Source organism: Dreissena polymorpha, chromosome 6 (genome assembly GCF_020536995.1).
Source record: "Dreissena polymorpha isolate Duluth1 chromosome 6, UMN_Dpol_1.0, whole genome shotgun sequence".
NCBI classification, from domain to species: Eukaryota; Metazoa; Mollusca; class Bivalvia; order Myida; family Dreissenidae; genus Dreissena; species Dreissena polymorpha.
Genome location: NC_068360.1, coordinates 53,860,625 through 53,874,751, shown reverse-complemented (window position 1 = coordinate 53,874,751; position 14,127 = coordinate 53,860,625). Strand labels below are relative to the sequence as shown.

Genomic DNA, 14,127 nt, shown 5'->3' with positions numbered 1-14,127 from the left:
TAATTAATCCAGAAAAGTATAATAACATCGGTTTATTATGTAACACTCTGCAACACAACATACGAACGCAAACTGTATTTTACGCAGTTTATTCTTCCACATTTAAACCAGATGCTTTACATCGAGGAGGTGTTATCGATTTATATCTACACAGCTAGCGAATCGAGAGATATTGAAAAATTGAATGTTGGTTGGATTTAAATTGCTCAGGCGTGCAAAATTCAAAGTGTCATTACATAATTTTTACGCAACATTATCGAGAAATGAATTATCTACACAGGTATGTAAATATTATTGCAATCCGTTGATATTAAGTGTCTGATATCGGGGCTTGAATGTTGCGCACAAAATCTTTGCGCAACAATATAGACAAAGGAGGAAAAATGTCGTCTGTCCGTCCGTGCGCCATTTTTGTCCGGGCTATTTCTCAGCAACTAATGAACGGAATTCAATGAAACTTTATGGGAAGCTTCACTACCAAGAGGAGATGTGCATATAATCAGCGAGGTCTGTTCGCATGATTTTTCACAGAGTTATGACCCTTTGAAAATTTTGAAATGTACATAGATATGTACAAGGATATACACAATGCGCGTTAAAATTTGTTTGTGGCACAATATAATCCATGTTAATTTCCTGCAATGATATCTATTCATACGACACACAAGAGAAAGGCTCCTTCCTCTAAGATGATTTCATTAAAGTGATGCAATTTTCCCTAAATTTCAAGCTTTCTTTGAGATTTTTTACCCCTTTTTCAGTTTTGTCAATAATTTTTTCCCCAAAATAGAAGACAAGACTGATACATTCACCAAATCAAGAAAAAAAGCCTTGTAACTTTATTTTTCGAAGTATTGTATGAAATATTCGTGAGGGTTTATGGGCTTTTAACAAATTTGTTCAGTGTAAAAATGGCGTTATCTGTTTAACAAACATTGCTTGTTTATCATTGCAGTAAGAATGAACAGCAGCAAGAAATTGATTGAATGGATGAACAACAATTCAGAGTCTGCAAGTAACTCCCATGGGTTATCTTCTGCTCTGTTAAAGCAGTGTTGCAAGGTGAGTATTTGATAGACTTCTAAACTGTGTACAGATTTGCTCTAAACTTGGCTATATTTTGGAAAACCTTACATATCTTGGGTAAAAAAAAATCAAGCTGACCCATTCTGATCTTTGCAAAATCACACATGTAATTTAGACTGCCATAGGTATATGCAAGAGTCAGCCTTGTTTGCAGGGATACAGATTAACAATAGCAAATCGCAAGTTGCAGTTTTTTCCTGTTATGCGACCTCATCAGGTAAATATATTTGTCCAGTTTACTGGTGACATGTTTTCATTCCTCTGGAAAGTCCAATCAAACGCATCTGCACCATTCACTATACGTGATGCCATGTAAAACCCGTGATTTAATAAGATAGCGTAATTGTTGCTGACAGAGTATAAAGTTCCACGCATTGAAAACATGCGTTTCAATATTTAAAAAAATCGTCATTTCAAACTCTCGTCATGTCAACATAATCAGGAAGGTGAGGAAACGCGATACGACGCTTAATAAAAGCTAGATATGGTTCAAACAATGGATGAAGATAATACTTTTGAGCATGTTTAATTTTGAAAAGTTGGAAAAATCACTAGCCTGATCGGGCTAGTACCTAGGGAAATTTAATAGCCCGAAACAAGATCAACTAGCCCCTTGCTATCGTTCTAGTGCAAATTTCTAACACTGCATGTAATAAACAAATATCATCATTGAAAATAGAATAATCTGTGTGTTACAATACTCGGCAGTACCTTTATTCTTTGCAAATATCCTAAAATATTGTAAACATTTATTATTTCAATATGGATTGGCACACCAAGGGAGATAAATTATGATTGCAGTAATCATGATACTGTGGCAGTATAGACCCTTGCGTTATATGTAAGAACGGTCAACTTAAAACATTTTGTACCCTTATAAAATTACCTTCTCAAAAGAGATGCAAAGACCAGCAATCAGTGCTGTTTGCAAGCGGCACTTGCCTGTTAGGAAGTGTTCCTACAAGCATGGTGGGCGGTGGTCTGACTCTGTGCAGTAGATTTGAAAGGAAAAGATAGCTCATCATCAAGGAAAGCGTAGTGAGCTAATTCATGACCAGAAAACTGCTCTTGCTGGTTATCTTATGAACATTGCAAATCATGAATAACAAGGACATTAACCTTCCTGTCTATGTTATTTGTATAAGTATTATTTTTTATTTCATTTGAGTATTTTAATTTATTGTCCTAGGAATTGGAGACATGCATGCTGAGTTTAAGTGGAAATCCAACGGCTGTGGTAGAATTGATGAGTGCAGTTCAACATGTTGTGAAAAGCAACATTGAACGTTTCAACTACCTGAAAGAGAATGGGCTACTTGGACTTATCAGTAGTGAGTGAAATAAGTTGTAATGAAGCAAAAGCCTGGTTCATTTATATCAATTAAAAGACTTAAAATAACAGGGGCACTCATTAAAAAAAAAAACAACAGGAGTGCTTTGAATAAACTGGTAAATATTAAAGTGGAATCAAAACATTTCACTTGTTAAAGTAAATATATTTGGGTTTGTTTGACCAAATTTCAGTGGCAATTTCCATCAAGAGAAAGATAGTTGCTCTTTTAAAGCAATTAATTAGTTATGTGCGTATTGTTTCAGATGCTCTTTCCAATCTTGCTGCAAGACTGTCTAGAGAAGGTCCAACAGACACAAATAATGGTTTGATTGAACTAGTTGTAGAAACAGTCAATGTGAGTTAAATTTTTGCTTTTTACCAAAAGTAATTTTATTCCACTTAATATTCTTATATTCGGAACCTACTGCATTTGCCCAAGTATTGTGGACTACGCCTCTTGTGAAACAGTTGGTTTGAATGCCTGTTTTTTTATGTTTGCATAAAATGAGAGGAATTCACCATTACATTTGTCTGTCTGTCTGTCTGTTCAGAGCACCAAAATAATCTAAGATTTTTTTTATTGGTATTGCATGTAATAACAGAAAGATACATAAATTTGTTTTAACAGTCATCATTTTTTCTAATTTCTTAATTGATTGTTAAAAAAACTCTCATACAACACTTATATCTATTGTCCAGTAACAATTCGCAGGGGGCATACCGTTTACATGTCCTGTGCCACATTTCTCTGAGCCACATATTATATTATGTTTTGTAGCTCTCGATGTGTTTGTCATTTAATGGTATATTTTTATTCTTTGATAGGTCCTAGGAGATGTGAACTTGAATGGTAAATATGCTTGAAATATTTGTTGGCTCTTTTTATGTTGGAATTTGTATAAGTATTATATGATTTTCTTAAAATGATAAAATGTTTAGGCAATTGAATATGCCAGGGGTGTTTATCACATGAAAAGAATACTGAGCCCGGGTGAAAGATTTAAACTTAAATTATAATTTTGGTTTGATCTTAAAGGTATCTTCATTGTAAATTTATATTAAGGCATGTATTTGCCAAGGCAAAAAAATTTAGCACTTAATATTTACCATTGCTTATTGTCACAGTTCTTAGTCTGTTGAACAATTTTATGTGGGGTTTTTAAGTACCTTTTCGGAACGTTCTATTTTATTTATGTTTAAATTCAGATTTCATGCCCCCTGACAGAGGCATATAGTTTCTGCATTTCCTTATATATTCGTCAGTGATTCTGCACGTTTTGGTTTCTGCTCTATAATTGAACCAGTTTCAATCTGATTGTAACCAAACTTTCTGAAAAGGTTTATTAGCCATAAATTGAGTTCAAGTTGAATAACAAGCCAAATCTCATTAGCACTTTGGAGGTATGGCCCTTGAATTTCTCAAAATAAACCTCCATCTGTCAGTGATTCTGCACTTTTTTGGTTTCTGCTCTTTATCTCTGTTAGTTTGATTGTTACCAAACTGTCTGCAAATGGTTCTTAGCATAAAATGGAGGCAAAATTAGTTTTATGACCAACCAAATCTCATCATACACTTGGGAATTATTGCCCTTTAATATCTCAAAAGGGCAAGGTCAAACTTAGCAGTCAAATGGAAATTTGGGCCATAAAGTAACTTCTCAAATGAAAACCATCAAAAGGCAAGGATTGCAAATCTCAAATTTGCCATAAAACAACTTGGCTAGACTGTAACTTTTCTCATTCATCATGCAATTATAAAATAACTAGTCACAAAGTCCGACATTAGAAGACAGCATGTCGTGTCACTGGTGTCTCCCTTCCAGAAAGGTGAAGACATAGAGGGAAATGTTCAAATTTTAAACAGCTTGTCCGAACTGTGACTGTGTCATTCATCATCCAATTTTAATATAACTTACCACAAATGACCATCATAAGGAGACTTCCCTTGTGTTTAACAAGTGAGTGTTTGATTACCTCAAAGGTCATGGTCACACTAAGAGGTCTAAATTTTGAATTGCCTATTGGCAGCTTGTTTTAGGTAAATGGAGTTTGAGACAAATTTGAAATGTGGGGGCATTCTTATTGGCTTTCCTGTTCTTCAGCAAAGTCTGCAGTATTGACAGAAGTCGGCCCTTTCGTTACTGATTTGCTGCTACACAAGTTAATGGGATTTCAAACAAGAATGGAGGTATGTTCATGCAAATAAAAGTAAACCAATTGTATGCATTTATAATTTAAAACATTAACTTTAGTTGGCTTATCATATTGAAAGAATTTTAAATGATTGTTGTGAATTTGCTGTACAGTTGCGGTAACAGAACTACAAATAATAGGATCCAAGGTTTGATCAACAGCCTTGCCTCCTAATTGGTGAGTTGATTGGTCATGAAATCCTTTTGATTGCCATTCTCTTCTACCTTTTATTCAAGTAGGACAGTTATCAGTTACTGGCAGAAGTATGCGCGCTTAGGTAAAGCAGTTATTAGTTTAAACCTATTTATTTTAGCTCGATTGCATAGAAAGTAATTCCTACTTATTTGAAATGCTCTCGAGTCCGTTTCCTGGGCCTAGAACCAGTACTTGGTGTCTATATGGGAGATCGAAAGAACGCTCCCACAGCGGGGATCGAACCCGTGACCTCCCGGTCGCTAGGCGGACACCATATCCATTACACCACGGCGACCTCAAAAAGCAGTTATTCCAGGAAAAGTTAGAGTTGGTAAACTGAACGCTGTGATATGAGTGAAATACTGTTGAAAACGTTAAACAAATAAAGTTAAAGTATTAAATGATGTTACTTAGCTCTTAAATCTCTTAGGCGTTCTGTTTTTATGCTCCCCCAAAAAATTTTGAGGGGAGGATATAGCCGCCGCTTCGTCTGTCCGTGTGTCCGTCCGTGCACAATTTGTGTCCGGGCTATTTCTCAGCAACTAATGACCGGAATTCAATGAAACTTTATGGGAAGCTTCACTACCAAGAGGAGATGTGCATATTATCAGCGGGTTCTGGTCGGATGATTTTTCACAGACTTATGGCCCTTTGAAATTTTCCATTAACTGTACATTTAGTGCAATTCTTGTCCGGGCTATTTTTCAGCAACTAATGACCGGAATTCAATGAAACTTTGAAATTTTAAATAAAAAAAATATTGTCCCCCCAACTACTGTGCCCTCAAGACGTTTCCTTTTATCTGAATATACATGTATAGTGCAATATTGTGACAAAAAAAACTTTGGGGAGCATCACTCGTCTCCGACGCTTTCTTGTTTCCCCAAAACGCAGGACAACATAACAAATTCACATTCTCAAGTGTTCATGATTTTAAAAAAGAAACTCAACAGCAGGGGTACAGGAGGGACATCCTTTTTCCTCACATATACAGCTTCTGCATGGAGGACCTATTTAAAGTGCACACACATTGACACATTGTAGTACCTATATTTCAGGTTCTTAAGTCTGTCAACACACTTTTGGAGCAATGCCCAACAACTGCAAAAGAATCGTTTTTGAACAGTGCCGGAAATGTCAACAGATTGTAAGTTTTGTGTGAACACATTTTCTACCCTTTAGCTTACTTTTATGATGTCATTGAAACATTTTATTAACAATTTAATTAAATCTTTTTAGCATTTGGGATCCCCCTTTATTGGCGTGATTGTGCATTCTTATTCATTGTGTCTCATTCAAACAAATTACCCTAAGCCCCCTGGCAGATTTTCAGAAACTTTTAAGGTGTTATTCTTGATTAATCTTTCAAATGTAAATAATTAGGCCTAAAAAAAAAATAATGTTGTGGTTCTGGTAACATAGCAAAAATTTCTTGGTAGGGTAGGTTTATTTTTTTTATTTTCTCCAGACAAGATGCCTGTTTTTAAATGTAATTTTATGCTGATGGTTTTCACATAAAACCTCTATGTACACCATAGAAAAGTGTTCCCATTATTATGTAGTGATCTTCTTTGAATATTTATCATTTTAACAACTATTTTTCCAGCCAGGTGAGATTCAACCTATGATTAAAACCAACAGAACAACCACCATGATTCCGGTTTACGCCCAAAAACTAAGTTTAATGCGGGTGTATGAACGTAATGAATGTAACTTGCTTAAAGAATATATCAGTGTTATTAAATCATGTAATTAAAAGTTTAAAAAATCACTGTTTTACCCCACCCACTTATGATCGCATGAAACTTACCCAGTGCTGGGGGGGGGGGGGGTGTTGCGCTGCACCCTCCATATATTATATCTATTACATTTGTAAAGTGAAATGACATTATTTGGTGTGATATGACTCTTCAAGAAAAAAACAGCAATGACATCATTGATAACAACATTTAAAAAAAATGTTTTACCCTTTCCCGCATAGATACACATAATCCCGTCTCGATCGATTCCGTATCAACAATGCTACCTATCTATTACTGCATATACTTACTTCTTTTCCCATCGCTACTTATTACTCGATAATCCCGTAGATTCCAGTTGTAAAGCAAATTCTGGTAAATACGATAAAAGTGCTTAAAAATTTCAAGAAACACAAACATTCGCCATTTTCAGTTTCAAATAAATTTTGGCATTTGTTACTATTTAAAGATGTGATGAAATAACGTCCAATCGGGGCGGGTTTTTCCACTGAACACGCGTAAATCGCCTGACGTGATGTTCTTTTTTTATACAACACCAAATACATCCACACTTTGCATGCAACGTTCTACATGTCTGCATAATTTTCGCGCGCTTTTTATTGAGACAAAGGATAAAGCACTGTTTATTTGACGCTAGAATTTGTTAATGTCGCGTTAGCATTAAAATTCTGAAGCGTGTTTCGGATAACAAATTGAATAATGCTCATTTGAGAATCAAACGAAACATTGACAGTTGTGCGTAATTAATTAAACGATAATTTGTTAAAGAGCATGATGTGTCGAATAAATATTTTGACCATATTATGCATGAAATGTACAATATCCACGAGGATTTCATCAGGTTGCCATCATCTGTCTTCTAAGAAACTGGCCGAGATTTCATCGTGGAGGTGTACACCATAGGGACCGATGAGTGTGTTAGATAACAAAGCCAACAAACTGCCATAAAAACACACACTTATGAAAATTATGTCACTCGACATCTGCATGATTTTACTGCAGGTACATGTATGACTGCTTACAAGTGTTGTCGCTCATTCAAAGCGTGCGTTCTCATTTGCCAATTACAATGGCGATCTGCCTTAAGGCGGGCTTTAGGTGGGTAAAGAGATACATTACGTAATTGACAGAGGATCATAAATCGGCTCTCAAAATTTTCGGCTAAGTCAATAGCGCTTTGATATTTATCTTAACGGAAAACAGTAACAAAGTTTTGGGTCTGCACAGTCAATAAAAACTTTAGGGTTTGCGCATTTTCCTAGGTAGGGTTGGGTGACCGGAACCGCAACATTTATTTTTTTAGGCTTTACATTCCACTGAAAATGTAGGCCTCAAGAATAATAAACTTGGACAGTTATGTCCCTTTTAAAAAGATCTTAAGGAGAATCATAGTTTCCAAGTGTTTAGAATTTTTTTCTCAGCATAAGTCTAACAAACATTTGGAATTCTTATAATTAGGGTCAGTTTTCTGAATTTTATTCCTGGACCTCGTTTAGTTTAACAGTGGCTTTGTCTAAGGTCTAGTTGACTTTCATGGAGACTGTTCAATATTTAAAAAAACATGCATAATCTGCATTTTTTCAGTAGGCAAAGCATTCAAACCATTAAGCCAAAAATAATAAATATATAATTATATATGGTAATGTTTGATTTAAAAATTCACAGACAACTGAGAAATATGAACTGCAGTGTTGAAATGTTTGTTTAATAGATAGATTTAATTCACAGCCATAGTATATCACAGGCCATGGTGGAATGCCAAGTTTAATACCGGTATTGTGTGGAGCGTTTTAAGGTTGATGCACCATATTCAATCAACACATGAAACTTGGCATTGAGCAATAACACCTGTCATTTACCAACTTATTTAAAAATTTTACATTTTTTTACATTTAACATTTCCTGGGAAAAGTCTATTGCAGCACTGCAATATATAAATCCTTAAATATAGTGTGATTTCATGATCAAATGTGGTTCTTTCATGTTAAGTATTTTATGTTATGGAGCCTTTATTGGCAAGTATTTGCATCAAAGTGTTACATGGGACACCTAGGATGGCCCTAACCAGATTCCATAATCTTTAGATGGAGTTCTGTCCAGTGAAACTATTTATGCCCCTTTGTGCATGCAGTCGTAGGGTTGGATGTTGTTTGACTGAGAATGATTGGACTGAACGTTAATTATTATTATTATTTAATGCCCCCAAAGGATGGCATATAGTGATCGCACTGTCCGTTTGTCCGTCAGTTTTGTCCGTATGTCAGTCACACTTTGCGTGTAGGTTTAGAAAAATGCTCATAACTTCTATGTTGCTTCAGATGTAACATTCATATTTGGTATGCATGTGTATATGGACAAGGCCTTTCCATACGCACACAAATTTTGACCCCTTTTGACCTTGACCTTGAACTTAGGGTCCGTGTTTAGGTTTTAAAAATGCTTATAATTTCTATGAAAGCGTTTTTCGGGTGCATATGTCATCCTATGGAGACAGCTCTTGTTTCTTATATTTGCATGTTTTATTTTTATTATAATAACTTTTAATAGATTTTCAATTTTCTGGAATGATGGTAAATAAAGTGATTAATTCAATTTAGATAACCATTTCTTTTTCATGACAAAGGTACACAACTCTGAATAATCCATATTTTCAATGAAGTGGCAGAGCCTGTGTTTTAGGATCACATTAAATACTTATTGATAATTTATATTTTTCACTTGCAATAGGAATCAAATGGCAGAACTTATTAAGAATGTAGGAGGTAAGCCAATTTTGTTAATATCCAACACTGTTAAATTTTAATAATGATATCAATTTCTTTTATAATAACAAAGAACATGTACATGAAAATTAATTATATTGTTCTGTGGTATATTAAATTAGGATCCTCGGGTTGAATCGAAGAAATGGGTAAAGAAGTATATCAATAATTCTTTAAATGCTTAATTCACAGTTTACACAAAGATCTATATTGACATATGACTTCACATGTGCATTAAATTGGTTAATGGTTTGACCAAATTCTCTTATATCTAATTCTTGTTTTTCTTAATATGGTTTCATGAGGCAAAAAAAGCATATCATTTATATTATGAACTTGCATAAAGGACCATAGATATATTATTGTCATAATATAACAAATATTTTGCCCTCTTAGAAAACAGTGTATAATGCATATGGGTAATGTGTTGTCCCAGATTGGCCTGTGCAGTTCGCACAGGCTTATATGGACGACAATTGCCCTTAATTTGGATTTTCATCCTTTAAACAAAAAATACATAAAAAGCGGAAAGTTTCGTCCCTGATTAGCCTGTGCGCTAATCTTAACTACACTTTACACACATACATTAAACCCCCTTTTCACAGAGCGCGGCTTCAATGTTTTCAGACTATGAGTTCCAAGTGGGTATGGTGGAATGTTTGATGAGAATGTTCCCAAGAAAACATAGACTAGCATATGCCTCCAAGTTTATACAAGACCATGCCATGTTGGAAGGGTTTATGGCAATTAAAGATAAGGAGTTTGAAACAGTAAGTCCACAAATTCTTAGTGTATCTTTATCACTATGTTGATGTATTGCAACACATGATAAACTACTAATTCAATTAATCTTACAATGATCTTACTTTAGATTGACAGTGTTTTAAGCCATTCAGAGAGCAATAAATTCATAGTATAACTGACCTGACTTGTATAGCACTCATACACTACAAATTTTGCCTGATGGACCTTTACTAAGTATGCCTTACAGATTCCACACCGTTTCATCAGCTGACATAGCCAATTATTTTGAGGACATTTTTTTAAGCCCCTCAACAATGGAGTGGAAGGCATTGAAAATTGCACATGTCCATCCCTAAGTAATTAGATAATATAAATATGGTATATTTAGCTCTACTGGCCAAAGGCCTGAAGAGCTTATATGTCATGGCGTGGTTTCCGTCGTCCGTCTGTGCGTGCATGCGTTAGACTTTTTCTTGTTTACGCGATAAAGTTCACAGTTTTAATTCGATTCTTTTCAAACTTGTTCAGTGTCTTTAAATTAATGAGGACTCAAACCCTATTGAAAATGGGTTACATCAGAGTGAAAAGTCCAGAATAATCTCCCCTTGAATTTGAAAAAATTGTGAAATAAGGCTTATTTACGCAATTAAGTCCACAGTTTTCATTCAATCATTTCCCAACTTGCACAGTGTCTTTATCTGAATGATGAGTCAAACCCTATTGAAAATGAGCAATATTGGAGTTATTATAAGTCCAGAATTATCTCCCCTTGAATTTGAGAAAAAAAATGAAAATTCAGTTTTTTTATGTGATAAAGTCCATAATTTTCATCCCATTCTTGGCAAACTTGCACAGTGTCTTTGCATCAATGAGGAATCAAACCCTTTTTTAAAAAGAGAAATATCGAAGCAATAAGTCCAGAATGACTTCCCCTTGAATATGAGAAAATTTTGAAATCCCGCTTGTTTTACGCAACTTATTCCACAGTTTTCATCCAATTATTTTCAAAATTGCACAGTATCTTTATATCAATGAGGACTTGAACCCTATTGAATATGAGCAGTATCTGAGAAATAAGTACACAATAATCTCTCCTTGAATTTGAGAAAATTCTCCTTGTTTGCGTGATTAAGTACACAGTTTCCATCTTATTTTTTCCAAACTTGCACAGTGTTTATAGCAGTAGAGCGATTCAGGCCCTCATGGGCCTCTTGTTTATTTTCAGGACTGTCGATTATTTCTGAACAACGTTAATTCAAGGGCTGATGATCCATCTAAGGGGTAAGTTTTCTGCATGTTATCCATGTTTTGTTGTGTAAGTTCACCTGAGCATCATAGTGCTAATATGAAGCTGTTAGGATATAGTGATGTACTTTGTCCGTGTGTAAGTGTGAGCCTGCATTCTTGCAGAAGTTTACCTTTCTTTATCAGGATTGTGGAAATCATGTCATTAGGGTCAAAACTTGCCCCTCCAAGGGGATTACATGTACTTGTTTTCCTCATATGTATGGAGTTAAAACTTCTCCAGAAACTTAATGTCCTGCAGGTTTGGCATTTTGCGTGTAACTTTCTATTGTGATCCTCTACAAAGTTTGTTCCAACAATTGTCCATGGGAGAAAAGAGGTCCACTGACCTTTGGGTTTATATGTGTAACATCTTATAGTGGTCTTCTATCAAGTTTGTTCAAAACATGAACAAGGGGTCAAAACTGTCCCCATCCTGGGGGTAACTTGTTTTCCTTAGATGTGTATAGTAAACATTCATCTCCTCTAGTTTTAACCTAATTATTTTAGCTCGATTGCATCAAAAGCTTATTGAAACGCTTTCGAGTCCGTTTCCAGGGCCTAGAACCAGTACTTGGTGTCTTTTGGGGAGATCTAAAGAACGCTCCATAAGTCGGGATCAAACCCGTGACCTCCTGGTGGCTATTTGTCTCCTCTGAAAACACAAGGCCTGGGTTGTTTGGTTTTTGGCATGTAACATCATATTCAGTGGTTTTTGGCATGTAACATCATATTCAGTGGTTTTTGGCATGTAACATCTTATTCAGTGGTTTTTGGCATGTAACATCATATTCAGTAGTCCTGTTCCAAGTTTGTTCAAATCATGTCCCTGGTGGGAACTTGTTTCCCTTAAAGGGATAAAGTGTTAACTCTCAAAATCTGTTCAGAACAGTTCAGTTTAATCGAGTCTCATGTTAGTGACCAAGGGCTTTTGACCTCTGTTGATTTTAACTAATTATCAAAATATTGTGCATCTATATGTCCATGAGTGTTTGTTTATTAAAACCATAAATGAAACATATGTTTTCTTCTTCCTCAAAGTGTTTACTAAAAGTGAAAAAAATCCTTCAAATTAATTTATAAAAATGTATGTGTATAAAGTGTATGTGGACGTGTAAACTCTTATGAAGAAAATCATACACTTCTTCATATATTTCTATCATATTGGATGAGTAGAAACTTTCTTTATCTCTTAAACATTTTTTTTGTAAGAATATAACTTGTGATCAAAATAATGTCAACCTCATTTTCATGGAAGACCTACTTTAGTTATCAGTTGTGTTATAACCTTGTATTTCAGAGTGTTCTCTCTTCCATGCATTGCAGCATTTGTTGGAAATAAGGAGGTAACATGTTAATTAAAAACATGCAATGTTTAATAATAATGCCATGTTAAATAATAAATAAAGAGCTAGAGGATATCTGTTTGCTTTTGCGACTTTAACGTAAAATATTTTTTGTAAGTAAAGTGAGAAAAAAATCTGTTCACAAGTGCTTGTGCGAGTTAAAATGGGTATTTGTTTCACTTAACAATTATTCTTTTTATAATTTAATGCTTAAAATTATTCCTTTCATATTAATAACTTTAATGAGGTTTTATGCCTATACTTTTTTCCTCATTGATTTGTACTGCCGTATTTGGGTTAGTCCCTACTGAAGGTAGTGAGAAAGATACAGGGAATTATTTCTCAGATAATATTCAATATTTTATAATGTATCATGAAACAAAATAGGTTCATGTTAACCTGTGAACATAACAACAATAAGCCAAAACAAATATTACAAATAAATAAAACCACAAATTCAAACAAAATAATAGAATTAACCAATCCATACATAATTTTGCTGTTCATTTGAGTAGAGAAATTTACTAATTATCAAAAAATAAGTATAGTTTTCAATAAAATCTAATGAAATGAATGACTTACAGTTACTGTAAAAAATCCTTAAATTATACTGTTATATTTTAAAAGTTGCCCATTTAAGTGTACTTATGTGAAGAATGTTGTGTTTTTAGCTTAAGAAGCCGTCGGACCCAGGTTATGAGGAATTCTGGGTTGATTTCAACATTGGCAGTGAAAGGGTGACCTTGTTCTGTGAGCACAGTTCTCTGTGCAGTCAGGTCCGTGAACATCTCTTTCAATATCATTACATGATGGGAAAGAGTATATTTTTTCTTTACCCTGTCCCCTTAACGCATTTTGATGCATTTTGACGCACTTAGAAAATCTAATTAAATTTAAAATCTTTTAAAGGCTTCATTTCCAACCTTAAGATATTAATGAGCAGTAAAAAACCTGAACAGACTGCGAGTAACTTCTGGTTTTATGCTGGTTTCAAGAGCCATTTTCACTTTTATTCTTAGCAGGAAAGGGTTAAATAATAAATTTCTGTGTTTATTGCAATAAATATTTAATTTCTTGTTTGTATACAATAAAGTTTGTGCACATGCAGTAGCCAAGTCAATAATTGTATGCTAGTTATCTTTCTCCTTGTTTTTATGCCCCCAAAGGTGGTCATATAGTGATCGCATTTCCGTCTGTCTGTCTGTCCATCTGTCTGAAAGTCCGTCACACTTTGCGTTGAGGTTTTGAAAAATGCTCATAACTTCTATGTCGCTTCAGATGTAACCTTCATATTTGGTATGCATGTGTATATGGACAAGTCCTTTCCATACGCACACAAATGTTGACCCTTTCCACCTGACCTTGAACTTATAGGCTTTAGGGTCTGCATTTAGGTTTCGAAATCTGCGTTTAGGTTTTGAAAA

General features: G+C 34.7%; 1 protein-coding gene across 1 annotated transcript in view; it reads left to right on the top strand.

Moving 5' to 3' along the window:
• LOC127835685 (synaptonemal complex protein 2-like) overlaps window positions 1–14,127 on the top strand; it is an 81,677-nt gene that overhangs the window by 16,976 nt on the left and 50,574 nt on the right. Inside the window, exons 2-12 of the mRNA XM_052362123.1 lie at window positions 956–1,062; window positions 2,276–2,417; window positions 2,683–2,774; window positions 3,245–3,269; window positions 4,522–4,607; window positions 5,866–5,954; window positions 9,295–9,329; window positions 9,957–10,099; window positions 11,299–11,354; window positions 12,658–12,703; window positions 13,375–13,479. Of these exons, the coding sequence (XP_052218083.1) occupies window positions 956–1,062; window positions 2,276–2,417; window positions 2,683–2,774; window positions 3,245–3,269; window positions 4,522–4,607; window positions 5,866–5,954; window positions 9,295–9,329; window positions 9,957–10,099; window positions 11,299–11,354; window positions 12,658–12,703; window positions 13,375–13,479 (926 nt within the window). The remainder of the gene's footprint in view (window positions 1–955; window positions 1,063–2,275; window positions 2,418–2,682; window positions 2,775–3,244; window positions 3,270–4,521; window positions 4,608–5,865; window positions 5,955–9,294; window positions 9,330–9,956; window positions 10,100–11,298; window positions 11,355–12,657; window positions 12,704–13,374; window positions 13,480–14,127) is intronic.